We start from the raw sequence: 25,252 nt of genomic DNA, 5'->3' as shown, positions 1-25,252 counted from the left end.
ATTTTCTTATGAAGAGTTTAATGCTTTGGAGAATTCTTGATCCAATTTATAGGATTCAAGGCGTTGATAAGTATAAGGATGCTTCAGAAACGTTAAATTCCGTGGGACCATGTTTAGCATGCTTCAAGATGCATGTATTCAATTTGATACCGTGGAATTCTTCATCCAATTTTCAGAATTCTATGCTTTTCAAAAAAAACAAAAAAAAAAATTTCAGAATTCTATGCGTTGAAAATGCATTGATGTTTCAGACCGTAGGACCATTCTTGAAAATGCACGTATTCAATTTGATATCGTGCACGTATTTTTTTTTTTTTTTAATTTAATAGTTAAGAAATGAGAAATTTGAATTGTGTAGGTATTCGTAAGAAACATTAGAAAGTGTCAGAATTATACTACCACACATCCTTGGTGCGGTAGTTGGTACGATGATTACTCAATAAGTATAAATACTTGTAAGGTATGACGGGCAAGCAGGGTCGGAGTTCAAATCTTCAAGAGGAAGTTTCATACACATATACACTTAAATTAGACTAAAATAGAAATTTTATCTGGTATTAAAAAAAAAAGTGTCAAAAATAAATTATTTTCTGACCACCGTTCAGCATTAATCATCATAATTGCTAACTTCTATCTTGAATTTGCCATACTTGAACACCGTACAACCATCCTTCAACCTGGTCACAAAAACATTCATCTTTAGGTTGTATTGAGAATATGATAACCATAAATGATGTAAGTAAAATTAATGACATAAGAAATCTCCGGTCTTCACACCCTTGCTCCATTTGCTACTTTTCTGTCTTTGACCACGTCCTCTGCACCTTTCCCCACGTTAACCATACTTACACTCCCAAAAATAAAACCAATCCAAAACAAGGGCATGCCTTTTTATTCTTTTTTTTTTTTTTTTGGTTCTCTTTTATGATGTATTTAAATGAGTTTCTGCAATGAGAGGATGTAATAATTTTTTTTTGACAAACAAGAATATCTAGACCTCTTCATATATCTAATTATTATCTCGAGTATATGTGGTCGTCCATTCCATACACACTAGGTTATTATAATGAAAAATCCCTTTGGAGTGGCACAAGATATTGACAAGAGGTTTTGAACCCAAAATTTCATGAATATCATAAAGTCTTAAAAACCATTTAACTAACCTCTTAGGATTGAGGATGAATCCTAGCCAACCTAGTATTAAGGAACAACATTATTTTGTGTGTATGTGTTTGTGTGTGTGTGTGTTTTTTTTTTTTTTTTTTTCTTTGCTGGTAGATGATTTCATCTTAATATATTAAAAAACAATGATTTTGTGTATTTGTTTTGGTTGATAGTTTTTTTTTTCTTTTTGGATAGAGTTTCACAACATATGGCTTCCATTTCTAATGATTGTATTTTTTTATCACTAAACTAAGACATCAATCAGCATTTGGTATAAGTGGGAATTAAGAAACAACATTATTTTGTGTGTTTGCTTTGATTGATAGTTTTTCTTTTCTTTTCTTTTCTTTTCTTTTTAGATAGAGTTTCACAACTTATGGTTTCCATTTCTAATGATTGTATCTTTTATTACCATACTAAGACATCAATCAACATTTGTTATAAGAGGAAATTAAATCTCAGATCTCTTATGGTTAATAGTTTATTAATACTATATGGATATTTATTTGGAGTTTTTTTTTTTTTTTTTTTTTTTGCTTATTCTCCGGCCCATACAATTTATAATATTGTCATGTTACATGTGGTCATGTAATTACTTGTATTCCACATCTTGACTTATAGTATGCTTTAGGGTTACTCAGTGATTAGCTTAGGATTAACTGGTTAAGTCCTTCCAATGGCTGTATAGTAATACATAATTCAATGTAACAAAAATGTAGTCACTCCTTTGGTATCATGAACATGGGCCATTAGACTAAATCTAGCTCGTCAATTCTTCATTTGCTTTCTCCATTCGTCCTCGTCTCTCTAACAACAGTAACCCCACTAAACGCTACAGCCGATTTCGTCCATAGACCAAACCAATTCACATTATTTAGCTGCGTGGGCCTCTTGCTGTAGAAGGTTTTGAAGTTTGAACTCACAGTGTGCCTGTTGTTTTGAAGTTTGAACTCACAGTGCGCCACCAGATCTAGAGCATTCACACCGACTGCATGTTTTGGGTTAATAAAATCATCCTCCCCCAAAACAAAAATGCATGAGCCCAACTCCTGAATATTTCCACTTGCGACAAAAATTCGATGTTGATCGAGCATATTTTCAAGTCATTCTCAAGCTGTCAAGCACCGCAAGCCATAAGGCCCAAAATTGAACAATTACTAGCAGCCGACACACACTCCCATCACTCCCATCATCATTTTCGTATTAAGTTGTGAAAAATCAAACTATATTCCAGCCAGCTGATAAGTAATATAAATCTCAATTTCATGTGGGAAAATTGATGCCTTAAGATAAAAATCAAGCCATATATACAACACCCAATAAGATGGAAGCTTGGTTAATTATAGGGTTCGAGGCTTTTTTTCAAAGTTATATGTTCCTTCTTTATTTTATTAATCTCAATAAAAATTATGATTTTCTATTAACTAAAAATAATAATAAAATAAATACATAAATCTACTGATTTTTTTTTTAGTCACACTAGTGAGACCCACACTTGGTTGTTAGACCTAATGATTGGAAGAGTGAGATGTTAAAGTAATTTGATAGTTTTTTATAGTATAAAATTTCTCATATAGCCTTAAATTTTCCATTATTTTGTTTTAGTAGAAATTTTCTCCTTTCGAGATTTATCAAAAAATATTATCTATTGTAGTATACTATTTTTCTAAGGACACTGTTAACGAGTGATGCACAGCACCCATTAAAAAGGAATTTAATAATAATTTTTTTTACAGACAGAGACTTCTATCATAGAAAGTAAAGCCATTAAATTTTTTATTTATAAGACAAAAATACCCTTCTTCATCTTTTAACTCTCCATACTTTTTACGATCAAAACTAGTTTAACCGTCTCTCTTTTGCCCTCAAAAGAAAAAATTTCAAACCAAAACGAACAACAATTTCTCTCTACAAAATATAAGACCATTCAGAATTCAATTGTACTAATCCACAACGAGACCCCACTTCACTAGTAAAAATGTGATTATAGAGAGGGGGCCCTCCATGAAAATCCAGACTAAACTAACAAATCTAACGCTATACTAGACAATCAATAGACTAGAATGGAGCATCTCACAAAAACTTCAATAGAGAACTTAACACTACCAGCTTATGAAAAAACAGAAAATAAATTTGGGTGGGCAACCATATTGGGAATCAGAGATATCCATTGCCAAGAACTAAAACCAAAACCAAAATCTCTATAAGTTGCCAACAAACAACAATTTCAATACTCTCAAAAAACAACAAAATCACACTCTTTTACAAAATAAGAACAATTTGATCCGAAATTAAAAACTTTTTGGGTGTGAATGAGGGAGGAAATAGACAGTAGAAAACTGGACCCAGCGAAATGCCTGCTAAGTTGTTAGCTCCGGCGAGTTTGACTATGCCAAAACGATGCTCTCAAGCAAATCAACCTCATCCAGATCTCAACTACCAAAACTCCACCGTAAATTGAGTTCCATGGATGTGCCACTATGGCGAATGCGAGTAACTGGAGATTTGTTGGGGAAAATTTTGGGTCCCTGGGTCCCACCAGAAAAAGAAAAAAAAAATTTTAAAAAAAAAAAGGTTCCTACCCATATCTATAGCTGTGAAGGAGACGGAAAAAAATTAAAAAGAATCAAAAGATAAAAATAAACATGAAGCCATAGGATGGGAAAGAGATCTGAGATCATAGGGAGAAAATGCCATAAACATGGAGATAGTAAAAATGGTTAAGAGGGTATTTAAGTAAAATAATGCAAAATTTTATGTTTCTAATGCTGCCTGACGTACATCATTTAGATGTCGACATTTTTCTTGAGTTTCCCATTAAAGTAGGGCTATTTCAGTAATAACATGTGGACTAAAGTAAAACTTAACAAGTGCTGTCCAGCACCCATTAACAAAAGCCTTTCTCTAAACATTAAAAAAAAAATATATATATATATATATAAAAATATTAAAAAAAAAAAAAAAAGGGGGAATGAAGGCAAACATCTATTTCCTTTCCATTTTGTTTGGGAACCAAACAAGGAAAATAACTATTTCTTTCCTTTGTTTCGTTACTTTTCTTTTTTACATCCAAACACTCAAAGAAAAAAAAACATTTTAAAATTTCTTTCTCTTATGGTTTCTATGTCTCAGTTATTTTCTTTTTCCTTCCTTTTTTTCTAAAGATACAGCCAATCATGATAGGGTTTAGAACCCCAACTTCCCTCCTCCTCCTCGCAAATGGATTACAAATCACTTCAACTTTTTAGTTTGACTAAAGTTGAGAGGATTCTAGTCCAAAAGAGTAAAATCAATAAGATAATACAAATCAGTATTTGAATCCCATCTTGGAGAGATAACGCTACATTGGAAAATCTGGAGATGGGATCTCTCACGTGAAGCACGCAAACTAGCTCCAATGTCTTCTGATTCAATTGATGCATGGCAGGGGAAGTCTTTCAAAAGGGAAAGTGACAGAGTAGTTGCTTCACGACCAATACAATTTCACTTAAGCTGAAAATAAGATTAATTAATTATGATCTCTTAGTTTATAGTTAGACACCAAAAACAAAAGTAGTTAATGTTGTAATAATCAGAATAAAGATAGTGGGTATGTTTGTTTAAGTTTGTAAATTGATTTTTTTTTTTTTATCAAGCTAATTTATGTATCTACATCCAGATGCTAAGTTGTTAAAGTTAGGATAATATATATATATATATATATATATATATATATATATATATATATATATATATAAAATAAAACTCTGTTCTAAAAGCTCCAGTCCTTGCCTCCTATAATAGTTAATTAATTTATATATAGAAAATGATGGCAAGTCCCAATGAGAAAAAGTATATAAAAAATTCACTTAATCAATTAATTAAAAAAATTGGATAAGTGATAGTTTATCCCTAATATTTATTAATTTTCATATAAATTGTGACTTGCTAGAAAAATAATACAAATATCGTCCAAACCTAAAAGAATACAAACAGAGTGGCTCTCCAGTGCTCCCAAATGAAGGCAAGATTACTTAAATGATTTTACAAGTCTTGATGCTTGGGAAAAAAACAAAACATTGGTTGTTTTAGATTGTACAAAACGTGGTTATATATTTAGTTCCATTAGTCCACACAAAAAGTTCTTTGTAAGTTTATATATATATATATATATATATATATATATATATATACATACATATTTTGAAACCATATATTTATATATATAATATATATACACGCACAAGGAAAATAATTCTTTTAATGGCTTAAATTATTAATGGATTTATAACTTTATACTAACTTACAGAGATATACACATTTATAATTTTATTGATGTAGATAATTTTTGATTTTTTTTTTTTTCAAAAGGATAATTTGTGAACTTTTAGCCATTTCTCTATTATACACATTAATATGAGTGTCCTAACAAAACAAACTTAGAATGTGTTTGGATAGAGCGTCTTGGCGTCAGCGTTTAGCCCAAGCGCATTTTGCAGTTTTTTTTTTTTTTTCAGCCGCACTTATTGACTTTCCTGCATTTCACTTTTTTTTTTCTCTCTGCAGCACGTGTTTCAGGGACAAATGGTTACTGTTTATGAACAGTAGTCATATATTTTTGACTTTTCAGCCCTTTCTTTCGTGAACAGTGCATTCGTGCACTGTTTACGGACCCACAAATTTCATTTTTAGCTATTTTTTTATTAAAAATAAATCTCATAATACTATTCACACATTTAAAATTTATTTTATTACAATATTTTTAATTTTTAATTTTAATTTTTAACAATAAATTCTATCCAAATAGACCCTTAAATTATTGCTTATTTATTGGTTTTTCCATCACTTAGCGTTACGTTTGTGGCTTTCATTTTTCATACCTATTTAGCTTTTTTTTTTTTTTTTTTTTTTTTTGAGAATGACCTATTTAGCTTACTGTGTTGTACAGACTACAGACAAGAAGACATGACTAATACTTTGTCCAATAATCTTGTGGATTCCACATAAGTTGCTTTCGGTGGTGGGTATTACTTTGTAGTTTGTGCCATATTTCTTTCAGTTTGTTAGTTTCGTAGGTGTAGGGTTGGGGTCAACTACACCCAATTTATTGAGAGAGAGAGAGAGAGAGAGAGAGAGAGAGAGCGCAAGGACCTTCCATGTAATTTCATCTATTGTGACAATGTACCTTGCCTCCGAAATGAAATCAAAGAAACGCCATCCACATGTGCACAGTTGGGAATTGAATTCGGTGCATTACTTACTCCATGTCTCTCTTTTTAAAAAAAAGTCATTCGCTTTTTAATTTTTTTTTCCATTTATTTTATACAATAATTGATATTGAGAGTCTCTTTTTTCAAGTCTCAATCTTACATTATTGTCCATTCTTATCTAATTATCAAAACTCCACCTAAAACCCATTCTCTGGGACCAAACTAGCGAGCCCAAAGAAAACTCTCAAGCTCTCATTATAAAGGGAGATACCACTTCACTAACATTGGGCCATTTGAACATTGAAAATTATTATGTTATTATGGACTCAATATATATAGAAGGTTTGAGATAGCATTGTACAAGTGTTCATGAATCGTAGCTACTAACTTGTAATTTCATGAATACACACAAAGGCATTTGGTAGTGTAAAGTTTTAAACTCCTTAAACACAAGTTGTTTAATCTAGTTATTTAGCCAAGAAATTACTTAGATAAATTAAACAGATCTAGGTTAACAAAATCAAATCATATCATGTAAATAATGAGGAAATATAAAAAATATAACGATATGATAACCCAGGAAAATCAAACAGGTGAAAAACCTAGGAAGGATTTAACCTAGCTATCCTCAAGGTAAAAAAACAGATCCACTAAGAAAGAATTGAAGTTTGTACAATAAGACTTAGACCACTAACATCCTATTGCTATCTCGTGTAGAAAACTTACTACCACAACCACGTGACAGCTCTAAGTCCACGAACTGCTTCTTTCGTTGATCTGCTACAATCACAGGTTCTCCTACTTGTGACTTTGAGACTCCACTCAAAAGTTTTAGATTTTCTTTAAGTTCTTTAAGCGGCAACTAAAGCGATCATCAAGCTCTTGATACAAATCTTGATCTTGATAACCCTATGTGTGTGTATGAAGGTAAACACATTTATATCTCACAAAAGATTCACAACACAACACACAAAAGACCTCTAAAATGCAGCTAGGGTTTTTCTTTTTATATATGAAGTAAAACACTTAACCCTACACATCAAACTGGTTTGGGCTGAATTGGAAATTCTGTAGAAAAATAAACCTGCTCGAGATTCGATTGATCAAATCTAATTTTCGATCGATCAAGCCTTGCATATTTTGTCCAAAAATTCCTGCAATCACTCAATTCCAATTTTACAATTAAACACACTTTGAGCAAGCCTAAACTTAGATTCTATGTTTTGATCATGGTTTGCCAACACATTACATATTGAAGTTCTAATATATTAGTCCCTAAGGTCTTAGAACCTAACAGATAGTAAATACAAATAAGTACTATAAAGTTGTGATTTTCAATATATGTTTATTGGCTTAAATTCCGTGTCAAATTTGATTGTAAAAGCTCGGATTTGTGTGAATACACAAGAGTTTGTTTAGACCCCCAAAATAAAATTATGGCTAGATAACTTTTACTCTAACTTACACTAAGTGTGAAACAAGAATAAAGAAGCGCAAACAACCATTATCACTACCCTAAGCCATGTTTATCAATTATCAACAATGAAAGGAAAGTTTAAGAGTAAGGAAGAGAGATGCAAACACAAGATAAAGCCGAAACATGTTATCAACGGGGAAACTGAAGAATTCGGCGAAAAACCTCTCCGCAACTCTCCAAGTCGAAATCAATCCTCTAGAGAATAAAGTTGGAGTACATGAATAACAAAAGACCCTCCAAGCCTAGTTTACCCTATGTACTTGATCCCTCCAAGCTCCTACTACCAATTGACTTCTCGAAGCCTTGTCTTCTCTAGTTTTTTGGATCCCGCAATTTAGTCCGATTGCATCCGCTAATGAATAGCTTCTTCTAATACTTTCCAATAGCACCAAAATTTCATTTTACACTCAGAATGGGTGTGGTAAGTATTTAGACTATCAACCTCTCAAGGATGCAGAGTTGTAGAGGAGTAAGAGTTGAGGAAAACCACAAGGAAATGTGTAGATAACTGTGGGTATAACAATCTCTAACTCTCAAGTGTATTTTCTAGAATTTTCTCTCTAAAAAACACTCCTTACAATTCGTGGGTAATAAGGATATATATAGTGTGGGTGATGAGGATATATATAGTGTAGGTAAAGACTTGGTAAAGTAAAATATCACTTTTTGCCAAACAAAGAGTTTTGCAAGTCCTTCGCAGGTTGGCCTTACCTGCGAGACACTCGCAAAAATCTCCAGTCTGGCATGACTCTTCATTTTTCAGTCATGTGCTTTACACGTGACTCTTTCACGGGTAAGCTTCTCGCGAGATACTCGCGAAAACTACTTGTTCATCCTTTAAAGCTTGAGTCTTCACATTCTCTCACACTCATCCCTTACAATTTGAAACCCACATACATACATGAAAAAATGATTGAAGAAATTTACAATCAAATTTGCAATGGAATTAAAGCCAACACAAAATAGTTGTAAATTACAACTTTATTGATTGTATAGATTGTAATGCATTCAATCATTTACCTGCATTTTTGTAGGATTACACGCAATGGGTATAATTTTCAATTTGGTGAAGATCTATGAGAATAAAGGATTTTGCAAATGACTCATAACTGCTGCAACCTATAAAATATCACATGAAGAGCAAATGTTGGAAGTTCAAATGACTCAAGTGTCAAAGGTATTTTGCGAGTAGCTCCTGACTTGCCAACTCGCAAACGAAGTCACAAGATACACTGATAGCTAAAATTCTGTGTATTTCCCTCATACTTTTAACCACACTATAAAAGCCCACATTACCCGCGAAATTTTAAGGAGAGTTTCAAAGAAAAAACCATAGAAATCTATTGGAAAGTTAGAGATTGAAAACTAACAATCATCTACACATTTATCTTAGTTTTCTTCACTCTCTCTTCCCTCTCTAATTCCATATCCTTTGAGAGGTTCTTCACCCAAAAACCAAACCACACTTATTCAAAGTGTTGTGAGTTGATTTGGAGCAATTGGAAAGCATTGGGTCATGCCAATCTTTGGTGGAAGCAATTGAGGATGATTGCGGGATTCGAAAAGCTAGTGAAGATGAGGCTCAATGAAACCTGTTGGTAGTTAGGGCTTGAAGGGCTCAAGTACAGAGGGTAGTCTAGACTTGGAGGGTCTATTTGTTATCCTTATACTTAAACTAATTTACTAGTGGATCGATTTGGCTTGTAGAGCCGCGAAGAGGTTTTTCCGCCAAGTTTTCCAATTTTCCTCTTCAATAACACACCACGGTGTTATCTTGTGTTTACTTCTCTTTTCACTTACTACTTGTGTTATTTACTTAATTTTCAATTATGTATGTCCATGCACTAGTTAGTAGTCCAAGTTGATTATGCATTAATAACTCTTGCTCTTCTTTATCTAGAGTAGATTAAAAGCAATCGAGCCATAATTTAAAAATTAGGGGTCTAAACTAGCTCTTGTATTTATACTAGTGAGCTTTCAAATACATGTTACACTTTCGTACCTAATTTGAATACTATTGATATTCATTTTTGTCTAACTCTTAAAAATATCTTATAAAAAAATCATTTGGTAGAGTATTCAAATTGTTGATTCTTGATTTTTTTTTTTTTTAAATGTAGTTTGTTGACCTATTTATTATTATAATAAATTATAAAAAAAAATAACAACAAATGTTTTAGAACATTAGAAAATTCTTCATTGAAGTTTATATCTGAATTGATATTAATTTTTTGTAATAAAAATTCAGCAAAAAAAATTTGTGATAAAAAAAAAGATTAGTTTTAAATAAGTTGGACCATTGGCAGAAGTTTTAGATTGATTTCAAGGAGTGCTTGGAGTTCTCTCTCTCGTGCTAGCACGAGTTCCTCCCTCCTTTGGTCTAGTACGAAGGGTATTGTTTTTGCTTTTTCACAAAATCATGACTAACGAGGTCATTGACAGTATGGAAAAATGAAGTTAACATTAGAGGAAGAAGAAATCATAGCTATCTCAGATGAAGGAAGACTAGAAGCTCTTGAGAGTTGGGACATGATTTAAAACACTATGCAACACACTATGTGGTGGAGAAGAATGGTGGAAATATTGATTATCAATATGGAGATTTCTTAAGGGCAGTAGGTGGTCGAGCAAGGGTTCCAGTCCATCAATATTCTAATCCTAAATCCTTTACAGAGGAGGTGCAGGTAGTGGTCAGGTACAAGATCCAGTTCCGATGGCTAAATCCATGCAAACGGCGGTGGCAGAAACAGAGATAAGGAACAAAAACCCTAGGGCGACTGATAAGGTTTAAGCCGAGAATCTAGGAGTTGTCACGGATTCCATGCAAGCTGATAGAGTGTTTTTTGCGAGCCATACTAACATGGAGGAGTATAATTCTGTGGCAGTAAATCCAATCCCAGATGTTCAGCTAACTTTAAATAGCAAGGTTGGTTTAAATATGTGGACTGAGAAGGAATTAGCACATATTACTACGGATGAGGTGCAAGTAGAGATTAGGCCAGATGGCTTTCAAGAGCACATGTCTCTCCCTAATGAATTATCTACAAATGGATCTAGGCTATCTAATTCTAAGCCCAAAACTACATGGACTTGGATCAACAGGATGGAATAGGGCAATTACACTTCCAACACTTGGAAAGAGAGAAACGAGGGATACTGTTGGTGAGCAGATTGATGAGCATGAGACTAAGAGAGGGAAGGTGATCAATGAGGAAGGACTTTCAAAAGAAATTTAGGCGGGGGTGGACAACCACCCTTGCCAGAAGCAATGAGATTGTTAAGTTGGAATTGCTAAGGGCTTAGGAACCCTTGGACAGGTCGAAACCTTTGCAAGATTGTGAGAGAACAAGCTTCCATAGTCTGTTTTCTGATGGAGACAAGACTAGATAAAGATGGATTTTAAAATTTAGATGGTAATTTGCCATATCAGAATAAGATTTTTGTGAAGCGTCCTAATTTGGGTGGAGGGTTAGTACTTTTGTGGAAAAATTCTATCACATTGGAAGTTATTAACTATATTGTGAACCATGTTTTGGCTATGGTTACGGAGGAAGATGGTTTTAAATGGTTATTGACTTGTTTCTATGGATGGCCAAAGGCACAACAAAAGGAAAAATCATGGAAGTTGTGGGAATATTTGAAGGCCTTTGTGGAGGGACCTTAGTTGGTTATAGGGGATTTTAACGCTTTCTCACATACTTCAGAGAAGAAAAGCAAAAGACCACTACAATCTTCACAGGTTGATGCATTCCAGTAAGCTTTGGAGTCTTTTCAACTTCAAGATATGGGTTACAAAGGATATCCTTTTACATGGAATAATAAGAGACCGAGTGAGGCAAATACTAAAATCAGATTGGATAGAGTCGTGGCCAATAAAGACTGGATTGGGAAATCTCAAATGAGCAAAGTTATACACTTATCAGCACATGCTTCGAATCATTTACCAATTCTTTTACATGTTCAATCTTTTGTTCCACAAAGACATTATAGAGGATTTATATTTGAGAAGTCTTGGCTACTTATGGAGGATTGTGAAGCTACGGTAAAGGAGGCTTGGGACGGTGAGCTGGCTATTGAGTAGGGATTAGCTTTAACCTTAAAGAAAATACAAGCTTATGGATTGAAATTAATGAAGTGGGGCTCAGCAAGAACAACTCCAAATGAAGAAGCTTTTAAATAGTTCTAAAAGAGGCTGGACAGATTAAATGAAGAGGAGATGACTACTGACAGCAAGGCCGAATACCTAAAGCTAAACAAAAAGATGGATGAGCTTCTCCAAAAGTAGGAATTTTAAAGGGCTCAAAGGTCTAGAATTTCATGGTTGAAGCATGGTGATAAAAATACAAAGTTCTTTCACTCAAAGGCATCACAAAGAAGGAAAAAGAATCTTATTTGGGGTATTAAAAATGGCCAAGGGCAGTGGATGGAAGAATTAGAGGAGGTGGTGACAGTTGCTTCTGATTATTTTGAAAGCCTTTTTCATGCAGGAGCATATGATCAGATGGAGGAGTGCCTGGCTACTGTTCCACAGATGGTGACTAAAGAAATGAAGGAGGCTTTGTTTGGGGAGTTTACTGCAAAAGAAGTTAAAGTAGCCTTATTTCAAATGGGACTTACAAAAGCTCCAGAACCTGATGGTATGAATGCCATTTTTTAAAAATAATTTGGCACATAGTGGGTGATGATATGGTTATAGCTGTTTTGGATTTTTTAAATAATGGTAATATGTTACCTAAGATAAATCACACAAACATAGTTCTTATTCCTAAAGTGAAAAATCCTAAAAAAATGTCTGACTTTAGACCTATAAGTTTATGTAATATGATTTATAAGATTATGTCAAAAGTCTTGGCAAACAGGTACTTCCATATATTGTCTTGCCTACTCAAAGTGCCTTTGTACTCGGGAGGTCGATCACAAATAATGTCTTGGTGGCCTATGAAACACTACATACAATGCATGCTAGGAAGAAGGGAAAGAGAGGGACTTTGGCATTGAAATTGGATGTCAATAAAGCCTATGATCATGTGGAATGGCAGTTTCTTCAGGGATTATGGAAAAGATGGGCTTCCCAGCACTGTGGATAGAGAGGGTGATGAGTTGTTTCCGTACTCCAACTTTCTCTATTTCGGTGAATGGTAAACCTTATGGTATGATACACCCATCAAGAGGAATACAACAAGGTGATCCATTATCACCGTATCTATTTCTCTTATGTGTAGAAGGCTTTACAGCTCTGTTGGCAAAAGCAGAACTTGAAGGAAGGATTAAAGGGGCTTCTATTTGTAGAAGGGCACCCAGAGTTACTAATCTACTGTTTGCAGATGATTCTTTGTTGTTTTTTCAAGCTATACAGAATGAAAGGCAAGCTATATTAAAAATTCTTCAAACATATGCAAAGGCTTTAGGGCAATGTATAAATTTGGAGAAATCTTCAATTTATTTTAGTAGTAATACAACTAGTCAAAGGCAACAGATTCTGCAGATCCTAGGGGCGAAGGAGGTGGAGAGATTTGAATCTTACTTAGAATTGCCAACATTGATTGGAAGAGCCAAGTATTATACTTTTTCTTATTTGAAAGACCGAATTTGGAAGAAGCTACAAGGATGGAAAGGTATGTTGTTATCTAGAGCTGGAAATGAAATCTTGATAAATGTGGTGGCCCAATCTATACCTACATATACTATGAGTGTTTTCCAACTTCCTATGAAACTATGTGATGAACTGGATAGTATGTGTGCTAAATTCTGGTGGGGTCAAGTAGGTGATGAAAGGAAAATCCATTGGAAGAGGTGGGATAAGCTGTCAACTTCAAAGATGGAGGGTGGTATGGGATTTCGAGATTTGAGAGATTTTAATTTAGCTATGTTAGCTAAACAAGGCTGGAGAATGATTCAATGGAATGATTCTTTGTTATACAAGTGTTTTAAAAGCAATATATTTTCCTCGATCTTCTTTTCTTGATGCCAAAGAATCACCTGATTGCTCCTATGTGTGGAGAAGTTTAATGGCTGCCCCGCCAATTCTTAGACCGGGTTATTGTTGGAGGGTTCATAATGGGTCTTCAATAAGTGTTGTAGGGGATAGGTGGATCCCTAACCATCCCACAAATAAAATCATTCATCCAAGACATGAGCTGGTTGGAGATTTAGCAGTCTCAGAATTGATTGACCTGGAGTTGCATGCATGGAAAAGTGATATGATTATGGCAATGTTTCACAGAGAAGATGCCGAAGCTATATGTAGAATCCCTCTTAGTCGAAGATCTGTTCTAGATTCTATTATTTGGCTGCACACAAGAATGGTAAGTTTTTTGTGAAATCTTCCTATAAACTTGCAAGACGAACTCAATTTCATGGAAATAAGGCCGAGGCTTCAAGTGGCTGAGTTGGGAAAAAAATTTGGCCAATTTTGTGGAAGCTTAAAATTCCAAAAAAAATTAAAGTATTTGGGTGGAGAGCTTGCCATGATATATTACTAACATACTACAATCTGTCACACCGGAGGATTATAACTAAGGATAAATGTCAATTGTGTACTAGAGTGTCGGAGACAACAATGCATGCATTATGGGAGTGTGCTATGGTGCAAGACATATGGGCTGGCAGTATTTCGAAATTGCAGAAGGGGTGCTCTGTTTTTCGTGATACACTTCAACTAATGGAGTTTCTAGTGGATAGATTATCAGTTGAGGAGTTGGAGCTGTTTTGGGCGCAGGCATTGATTATATGGAACCAAAGAAATTGTGTGGTGCATGGGGGAAAATTGAAGGATCCTAAATGCCTTAACAAGCAAGCAAAGGATTTCATTCAGGAATTTCAGCAAGCCCAGGTGCAGTTGACAGTCTCTCAAACCAAGCAAATCAGTTCTGAAGTGTGGCAACCTCCACCGCCTGATGTATACAAACTTAACTTTGATGCTACAGTGTTTTCGAGGCTGGAAAGAACAGGGATAGGAGCTATAATTCGTAACAACAAGGGGGAGGTTATGGCGGCAATGTCTACTGTTGGATCAGGTGTAGAAAATAGTGAAGAAGTGGAATTGTTGGCCTGCAGAAGATCCTTGTAGTTAGTCGTGGATGCTGGGTTTACAAGCTTGATAATGTCAATATAATACAAGCCATTTCTTCATCTTTGCCCAACCATTCCATGCTTGGCTATATGGTGGATGATATTCGCCATTTGATATATGGGTTACATTGGACTATGCCTAATCAGATTAGGAGGCGAAGGAATGCAGTGACACATGTTCTTGCCCAATATGCTAGAAATTTAGATGAGGATTTATATTGGTTGGAGGATTCTCCTCCACCTGCCTTGGCAGCCTTGTATCATGATGCTTCACTATTATAATTGAATGAAAGTTTCTTTCTAAAAAAAAAAAAAAAAAAAAAAAAAAAAAAGAAGAAGAAGAAGATTGATTTCAAGGAGTGTAGGACTACTTGACGTTGTTTTAGATAGATTTGAAAATAGTTTAAAACGACTAGAAGTTGTTATAAGTAAATTGAAAGAATGAATGGGACAAAATTAGATCATGTGAGTTAGATAAGAAGGAGATTTCTTTTTGAAAATATATATATATATATATATAATTAATTAATTAAATGATAAGGATTTGTTTTTTCAATTTTTGGAGCTTTGACTTTTTCCATGAGATATTGATTTAATGTTAAGAAAATTAAATTAATAGATATCATACTTTACACGTGAAATATGCCAATAGCCTTCTATTGGAGCGCCGCCCTCTTGGTAAACAAGTTAAGGGGCTGTTTGGATTTTCAGTTTCCATCACCCATAACTCTATTTACATCACTCATAACTCAAAATCGGTGGGTCCCACGACAGAAGAGGTTGTTTGGATTTTTTTTTAATTTTTGTTTCCATCACTAAATTCTCTGATTTTTGAGTGATGAGATATGGAAACTGAAAACACATTTTAGGTGTTTTCATGTTATGGAAAACTAAGTTATGTGGCATTTTTGTAATTTTAGTCAACCAAATGGGACCCACTTATGTCTTGTCTCATCAATCTGACTTCATGAGCATGTGCTCTCCCCCTCTCTATCTCTCATCTTTTTTTTTTTTTTTTATCTCCTCTTCAAACACACATGAATCGATCCCAATTTCTTCAAAGAATCTACTGTTTATCAAAACCAAACCTATTCAAGAGCTAATTACAGTAATTTAAAGCAAAATCTAGCTCGGAAACACAAATTTGGTCCCTGTAATAGCTTAATTAAGCTCCAAAATTAGGAAAATTTGTATAAAAACAAAAAAAACAAAATCGTTGGAATGAAAAAAAAACGAAATCCAGATCGGAGCCTTCTTAGATATAAGAAGAACAAGAACGAAGATTCAAACATCAAAGTCACTGACTCTCATCTTAAAGCAAACCAAACCAAACCAAAAACACAAAAAAAAAAAAAAAAAGCAAAAGGGATCTCGGCACGGCACGACAATGGAATGAGGAATATTGTTGTCAGCCATGTCTAGCTTGACATGGCAAGGAATATGACAGAGAGTACCTTGTCGTAAGCCATGTCCAGCTCGGCACAGCATTGTTGTTGAGTGGCGGTGATGGAAATAGCCCATTTCCACCGTTAGCACCATCATCTCAGTCTCAGACCCATGAAAAATAAAGCCTTGGTGACGGTGGGTTGAGAAGGTGGGAGATCGGTGCCACTGGGTTAAGAAGGTGGGAGATCATTTGTGACGAATAGAGGAAATGGGTCACATTTCTTCAAATTTCGTCAATGCCGCTGGGTCACAACAGAGGAGATCACACCACCATACACGTCGGAGAGATAGGTGTTGTTCACTGGTGACAGTCTTGACGAGGTGAGGGAGCTTTTGAAATTTTTATGGGTTCGGGTTTGTGTTTTGGGAGAGTAACAGGGGTGAAGGGGAAATGAGAAAAGAGAAAATGGTGAGGAGTGAGTTCCGCGGGTAGGCTTAACAAAAGGGTCTGACCAATTTACAGGCATAGGTCCCACAAAAAAGTAGAAAAATTTGAGTGATGAGAAGCTAAGTAAAGTGTGCCAAACGAGTGGGGTTTAGAGAATTGGGGCATTTTAAGTAATGAGTGATAAGTGATGAGGGATGAGTGACGAGTGACGAAAATTGAGTGATGGTTTTCAAAAAAGCAAACAACCGCTAATATTTGGGTTCCAATATTCCCTATTTAAGACAAATTACAATTACCTCACGTGAGATTTTACGAAATGAGTTTCATGAATGACATTCCCCTTTAATTTTGTATAAATGCAAAACTTATGGTATGTTTAATAATTATTTTTTCCCTTTATTTTCTGTATCTGAAAACAATTTTTTATTTTTAAGATTAAAAAACTTGTTTGACAATCTAAAATGAGAAAACAAAAACTATTCTCAAATTCTAATTTTCAAAAGTTAATGTAAACACACATTTAATTTAATGATTCTATCTCATTTAATGAGTTAGTATTAAAATTCAAATCTTAAGAACAACATATTTTAGTATTTTCTATTTTTTTTTCTTCAAAAACCTATCTTTTTAATTTTAGCTAACCAAACATATATTTGATTTAAAAATACAAGAAATTTTTTTTTCTTTATATTCCAAAAAACAAGTTTTTGAAAATAGAAAACAAAAACTATTGCCAAACATAACCTTAGTTTTTCAATAATGAAATATATCTTTTTTAAAATAATATTTATTAATTTATAAGGATGAGAATGTTCATTCATTCATAAACCTTAAGGGAGGGGATTGTTGTTTCATCAATAATTACCTTATCCATGAAAATTTTTAAATTTTAATTTTTTTATTTTAAATTTATGCATAAAAAATAAGTTTTTAGATCAAATAGTAAATGTGAAACTGCACTTTTAGTCCTTAAAGTTTATCATATAAGCACAATTGATCCCTCAAATTTTAAGTGTGAGATATTAGTCCTTCAAGTTTAAAAGTGATCGGTATTAATCATTCTATTAACGACCGTCAGTAATATTCTTTACGTGGCTAACCAAATACCTATTTGGCATTTTTTTTTTTTTTAAAGGATGTGGCATTTTTTTAATGAGAAAATTTATGAAAATTAGTTTACACAGAATAAGCAATTGACCCGTTTCCTAATCAAAGTCCAACTCGACCATTACCCATTTGATTTTGAAACACAAGAGAGAGAAGAGGGAATCCCTCTTCACCTCAATCAAATTCAAATCTTAATCCTACAGCAAAGTCCTCTCTTCGCCTCAATCAATCAAAGAAGAAGAAGAAGAAGAAGAAGAAGAAGAAGACATTTGGTGGGCTCCATCGTTAGCTGGCAGTGCACTATTTTCTCCTTGCTCCTCTGACTAATGCCATCGAGAATTGCCCTGTAAAGACTAAAAGACAAAGAAATTCATAATGCATATTTGTTGCTTTCTTTCACGATCATTGTATTTGAATTGCAAGCCAAAATTTTTTCTTTATTGTTTCTATTTATTGGGATTATTTAGAGTCAAAGTTTTGAATTCCATTTTAGAGACTGTTCTGGATTGGAAATTGGAACAAAATTCCGGTACAAGTGTGTTTCGGTGCACCATTTTGAGATTACACACTGAATATATATACACACATATTTATATTTTTATAACTTTATATTTCATTATATCCAATTAACCAAAAAAAAAATTAAAATATGATATGGGAATAAAATGAGTCAAATCATGAATTTTGGGCATCAAAGTTTTAAAAAATCCAACACAATCCGAATATCCCAGAATAGGCTGGAATTTAGATACTAGAATAACCAAAATTTGTTCGAAACACCAGAATAGTCTGGAACAAACTGGAATTTAGACTGAAATGGAACAAAGGGGTTAGTGCACTGGATTAAGCACTGAAATGAAATATTCCAGCCAGAACAAAACAGAATTTAAAACATTGCTTAGAATTACTACATTGTAAAGACTAAAGACAAAGATCATATCCTTAATCCAAAATTGAGTCAGTCAACATCAAGAACCATGAGATTCAATTTCTACCGCTAGGTCGTTTGAAGCTGTTTGAAGATTCTCTCTCTTTCTCTCTCTCTCTCTCTCTCTCTCTCTCTCTCTCTCTCTCTCTCTCTCTCTCTCATTTTAGAATCAGATGGGGATGGCCCAGTGGGGTTTTGATTTGGAGCCAAGTGGGATTAAGATTTGATTTTTGGAATTGGATCAATTTGCTTCTTACTTGTATAATAAGTTTTGTAAATTTTAATTCATGTAAATTTCTTTTATTAAAAAATGCTACAACATTAAAAAAAATGTCTTGTCACTATTAAGTTAGCCACATAATCAATATCATTAACAATAGTTAACAGAATGACTAATACCGCTCATCTTAAAAACATGAGGGACTAATACCATTAACATTTGAAACTTGAAGGACTAATTGCCCTCATAAGGTATACTTAAGGGACTAATAGTGTAGTTTTGTGAATAATAAATGACATCTGATTGATATGAAAAATGGCATACATGTCAAAAAATAGAGAACATATAATCTAATTGTGGAATTATCAAAACATTATTTCAATAAAAAAAAATTACTAAGTATTGTAGCATTACTTAAAATTACACTAGAATTAACCTACAACTTTGTTGGAGACCATATGCAGGATTTAAAATTCAAGTTGAGTTAAGTTAATTATCACAAAAAAAAAAAAAAAAAAAAAAAACCAAGTTCAGTAATTGTGCAAGAGATATAAAAAAAAAATAAAAAAAAAAGTAGTGCTCTAGTCTTTGACTAAATTATTTCACTCTATACCCACAAGATACGTTGAAAATCTCATAAACCGATTATGTGGTTATTATGCAAGTTTAGAATATGGAGTGTGGACCAAAATGGCTAAATACCATCTTTACTTAAAATATTAGCAATCTATCACTGTTTGCAAAATATTTAGTAATGTACTACTATTTTTGTATCTTGAGTTCGTGAAACTCAAATTTTACATGTAACTCGAATTCTAAAAAATCGAGTTCCTTACAAATATGCCACCATGTCACCCACTAATTTGGCATTTTTTAATTAAAAAATACTCTTCTTTCTTCCACTAGTCTCTTTCGTTTTCATCAATTGCAAAAGTAAACCTTCTCATCAACTACAAAGGTTGTGGCATTCCCAATTCAAATCAAAGTATGACACTTCTCCTAAAAGAACTAAACACAACACTTTTACACATAATTAATCGTTAACTTGTGCTATGCACGAGAACCTACCTATTTGTGAGGTAGATTAAAATAATTTTTACAAAAAATTTAAAAAAATTACACTATTACATTATTTGCTCTTATATGACTTCAATTTGTGTTACAATTTGATAAAGAAATCATTACTTAAATATGACTTACAAAAAATTTGTCAGACAATTTCAGATACTGAAAAAAATAACTCAAAAATTCAGATATTAAAACTTCTGAAAGACCAAAATATATTAAAAAATCAGATAATTCAAAACTTAGAAATTATTGAAACAAAATAATATATATATATATATATATATATGACTAAACAATAGAGAAATATAAAAGAAAGATGGATTACATTCGAAAAAATAATTTCAATTATTGCAAGTTTTTTTTACTTATAAAAAATAGCTAAAGAGAGTTTGTGATTCATGTACGAAAATTATTTTTAAAAAAATACATGAAAAAAACCATAAAATAATTTTTTTTTTTTTTAACAAAGCAGAGAAGAAGAAACTAATATAAGAAAATCTCATACCTCTACTCGGCTTTTAAAAATATATATTGGGGTTTGCTTTACTTTTATAGTGTTCACGATTAACCTCACAAATTTTGAGATAAATTATTAATATTTAAGTTTGAGTTTAAGTTGAACTTGTTAGAGAGATAAAGTTTCACTCTTTATTAAGTTTGAATTAAATAATAATAATTTTATTTAAAAAAATAATGATGATAAGTTTGAGTTTAAATTATCCTTAGAAAGATAAAATTTCACTTATTATTAAGTTTATGAGAAGTAAAACTAATTTTATTAAATTAAAATAATAATTTTATTTAAATATTATATTTATGTTAAAAATGGTGAAAGTATCGTAGATTTCGATTATATACGTATATAACAAAACTATTATATATTTTAATAAGTAAAATAATAAACAACTACAGAGCATCTATTCATTTAAGCCACATCTTTTAACAGCTGTAAAGCACTGAACTGTAACCTACAGAGAATTCTCTAACATACAGAGAAAGAGAGAAGGATAACCATAAAATAAAAAATAAAAAACCAAGTAGTTAATACTTTTCAAAAAACATGGAAGTTCGTGTCCTACCAACCATTGCCCCTCAATTGTCAACAACACCGGCTACTCTTTACAAGTAGTCACACTAGAATTGGTACTCTCCTGCAATGAGTTTGATCTGCCACCTACAAGCATAAAAGTTTTTACATAATTTGAGCTTAGAGCGTCAGTATTGAGGGGGGAAAATCTCAAATGCATGCCAAATTTCAAATTTATTTATAATTGAGGGGCAAAAGATATCTCTATTGAAAATTGTAAAATACAAGAATTGTAAAAAAAAAAAAAAATACAGCGATTCTAAATGTAGAATCACCCTGTAGCTCAATGACATTAAAAAAAAAAAAAAAAAAAAACTATTTTTTATTCGGTCCGTGGTCTTCTCTCTCCGCCGAAGATAATTTCTGCTCTCTCTTCTTTCTTTCTTTCTATTTTCTCTCTTTCTTTCTACTCTCTCTTCTTCAATGGCATGGAGGCAACTATGTGGAGGCTCGATCAGCTTCTGTGGTGGAGGCGTAGAGGTCGTGAGTTTGTTCATGGATTTCTGGCGTGAGTTTGTTCATGGGTTTCCGGCATTTGGGTCGGATTTGGTTGGCGTTTGGGTCGGATTTGGGTTGGCATTTGGCGTTTGGGTTGGCATTTGGGGGATTTGTTCCGATAGGTTTGATGATGGATTTTGATTTTTGATTTTGATTTGGCTGGATTTTGCTTAGCGGAGGTGGGTGGTGTGACCGAGAACAGTGGAGATCGGCGTGAGTTTTGACGAGATCGGTGTGGGTGTTGACAACGGTGGAGATCGGTGTGGTGGAGATCAGTGGGTGGCGAGATTGGCGTGGCGGAGATTGGTGGAGCTGTGGTAGCTGTGGCGTTGTGATGGTGTGATGGTTTTTTATTTTATTTTTTCAATTTCACCGATCTGGGTTGATATGGATGAATGATTATGAAAGAGTTGGGTTGATTTGGATGATGGAGGAGGAGTCTGGAAGAAGGTAAAAAATAAACTAACAAAGGATTCTGGAAGGAGAATAAAATTGAGAAAAAACAAAAAAGGAAAAAAAATATTTTATTGTGAAGATATATTATTTTAATGAGTACAATAGAAAAATAAAAGTTTTGAGTTGGGTGTATTGAAAAATGGTATTGTATAATTGATAAAGTGGTTTTTTGATGGTAAAATAAGATAGAATTGAGAAAAATGAATGCGAATGCTCTATAAAGCTTGGGTAGTTATTTACCTAAGTTTTCATTCATCATCGAGTCCAATAATGCAAATATGGAGGTGCAATGTGCAGTTCCAGTCACGACGAAAATTAATATTGAACGAACATATTTTCGAGTCATTCTAAAGCTGTCAAGCACTACAAGCCGCTAGCAGCCAACAGTTACACTCCTACTACTACTACTACTACTATTATTATTATTATTATTATTATTATTATATATAAGATAAAAATTTTATTCTAACCTAAGTTAAGTATATATGTGTGTTTAACTCACTCCTAGAGACTTGAATCCCATCATTACCCCCACACTTCACAAGCAATCATAACACCAAAAACGTGCAGTGGTATCATTATTTTCTCATTAAGTTGTGAAAAATCAAACTATATTCCAGCCAGCTGACAAGTAATATAAATCTCAATTTCATGTGGCATAATTGATGCCTTGTGATAAAAATCAAGCCACGTATATATACATACAACACCCAATAAGATGGAAGCTTGATTAGAGGGTTCGAGGGAATTTTTCGAAGTTATTATATATTCCTTCTTTATTTTTTTAATCTCAATAAAAATTATTGTTTTGTATTAATTAAAAATAATAATAAAATAAATAAACTAATTTTTAAACTTTTTTAGTTAGAATAAAATCTATAGTGTTAAGTCAAGTGTTAACCCAACTACACACCATTTGCGTGTTTTTTATTTTATTTTATTTAATCAGTATGTGGATTTCCTTCATTTGGTTGAAACCAAAGAAAAGAGATAAATTGATGTGTACATTTTCTGTGAGACCCACACTTAGTTGTTAGCCTAATAGAGTGGAAGAGAGATTTGTTAAAAGTAATTTGAAAGTTTTTTTTAATATTATAAATTACTCATATAGCCTAAATTCTCCCTATTATTTTTTACTTTCTAGATTTATCAAAAAACAATTCTCTAGAATTTAAGTTCTCTAAACATAAATAAAGGTACAAAGGTAAAAGCATTTTCCCTTTCTCTCATTTCCTATCTTTTTTACATCCAAGGCAAACACACATAGAAAAACTTTTTCTTTTTCTTATGGTTTCCCTTTCTCTTCTTTTTCTTTAGATGCAACCAAATAATGTAACCTCCAGTTGTAGCTATTGGGATAAATTCTCGTCTATGTGTGAATTATATTCAATATAACCCAAACAACAAAGAAAATAGAAATCTACGAGAGCGATAAAAAAAATAAACAACAAGAACACTAAAAAATTACGTAGAAAACCCTCAAGTGTAAAGGCAAAAACCATGGGACAAATCTGATCAATCCACTATAATAAAATAGAGATTACAACACTCAAGTTATACCCAAAACGTAAGTTCATAATAAATTGGGACAATACAATAATACTTCTAGAAACAAATACAACCTCACCACAAAACCCAGTAGCAAGATCTTCCACACTGAATACTTCAATTCTCTATGATTGTAGAACCCAAATAATTGTCCTAGAGAAAATCCCAAATTTATCTTCTTTGTGTGACTGGAGCAAAAGAAAAATTACATTTTCTTTTTTTCCTCAGTGCTGCACAAACCACTATTCTTTTTCTTTCAGTCAACTTCAAAATTGTGTTTCACTCTTTAGTCTCTCTGAATCTCTCTCATTCTATTCCTGAAACCCACGTACAAAGCTTTAAATAAAAGCTTTCAAGCCACCTAACACTCCTATTATAATTAGGAATAGGAGTTTTATTCATGCAAGCCAACTATTCCTTTTTCTATTACAATTAGGAGTCTTGTACACCAAGTTCACTAGCTATTTCATGTTGAAATAGGATTCATTATATATGGGTTGGACTTCTTGGTGCAGCCGTGCACCCCAACAATCTCCCCCTTCAGCTTATTGAGGAAAGAGATCTTCATCCCAACTCTATAGTTAGAATTCATGCCAGCTGTTTCGGCACAAAGCTCAAGCTTCTCTTTGGTCACAACCAACTCATAAGTCTTATTCTTATGCAAATAATTCATCTCTTCTTGCATAGCGTTCATCCAGCTTTGCTTGTCTTTATGAGACTCTACTTCTTGAAAGCATTCTGACTCCCCCCTCACCAGTAAGCAAAATATACTCAGAAAAGGGATATCTAATCAATGGACGACGCTTCCTAGTAGACCTCCTCACTTGAGGTTCTTCAATCTCAAGTTGAATAGGCTGCTCCCCTTGTTCAACATCTTCAATATCTTAAGTATAATCACCATCAACTCTTGCTTGCTCATCACCATCAACTGCTATTGGATCATCACCAAGATTCTCATCTTACACCTCTTCCCTATTTGTGGCACGATTAGAGGAAAAAGAGGTAGGTGTAAGGTCAGGAACATCTACAATAGCATCCTAAGTTTTTTCAAATTTCTCAAGGTCTGCCAAATTTTCATTCTCATGAAAAATCACATCTCGACTTCTGATCATTTTCTTTTTCTCAAGATCCCATAACTTGTAGCCAAATCCTGCATCTCCATATCCAACAAATATACAAGGAGTGGCCTTGCTATCAAGTTTCAATCTTTGTTCCTTAGGCACATGCGCAAATGTCTTGCACCTAAATACCTTTAAGTGAGAGTAGGAAACATCTTTTTCAGTCCATACTCTTTCTGGAATATCAAACTCCAATGGAACTGATGGAGACCTATTAATTAGGTAGCACACAGTTTGAACAGCTTCACACTAGAATGATTTAGGCAGATTAGTCATTCTCAACATACATCTGACATTCTCAACAATAGTGCGGTTCATCCTCTCTACCACACCATTTTGCTGTGGGGTACTAGGAACTGCCTTCTCATGTCTAATACATTTCTCGGAGAAGTAGCTCTTGAACTCATTAGACGTATATTCACCTCCGTTGTCAGTATGAAAACACTTCAAAGGTTTCCTTTTCTCTCTTTCTACCATGGAATTTCTT

The 25,252-nt window shown here is 33.4% G+C and overlaps 1 protein-coding gene across 1 annotated transcript; it reads left to right on the top strand.

Moving 5' to 3' along the window:
• The first annotated feature begins 11,614 nt into the window (after positions 1 to 11,614).
• LOC142635733 (uncharacterized) lies at positions 11,615 to 15,183 on the top strand. Its single transcript, XM_075809842.1, has 6 exons — positions 11,615 to 11,891; positions 12,318 to 12,467; positions 12,870 to 13,658; positions 13,765 to 14,135; positions 14,456 to 14,836; positions 14,887 to 15,183. Exons 1-6 carry the CDS (start codon positions 11,615 to 11,617, stop codon positions 15,181 to 15,183), a joined length of 2,265 nt encoding a protein of 754 aa, XP_075665957.1.
• The last annotated feature ends 10,069 nt before the right edge of the window (positions 15,184 to 25,252 follow it).

This window comes from Castanea sativa, chromosome 5 (assembly GCF_040712315.1).
Source record: "Castanea sativa cultivar Marrone di Chiusa Pesio chromosome 5, ASM4071231v1".
NCBI lineage: Eukaryota > Viridiplantae > Streptophyta > Magnoliopsida > Fagales > Fagaceae > Castanea > Castanea sativa.
This window is presented reverse-complemented; position numbering and strand designations above follow the sequence as displayed.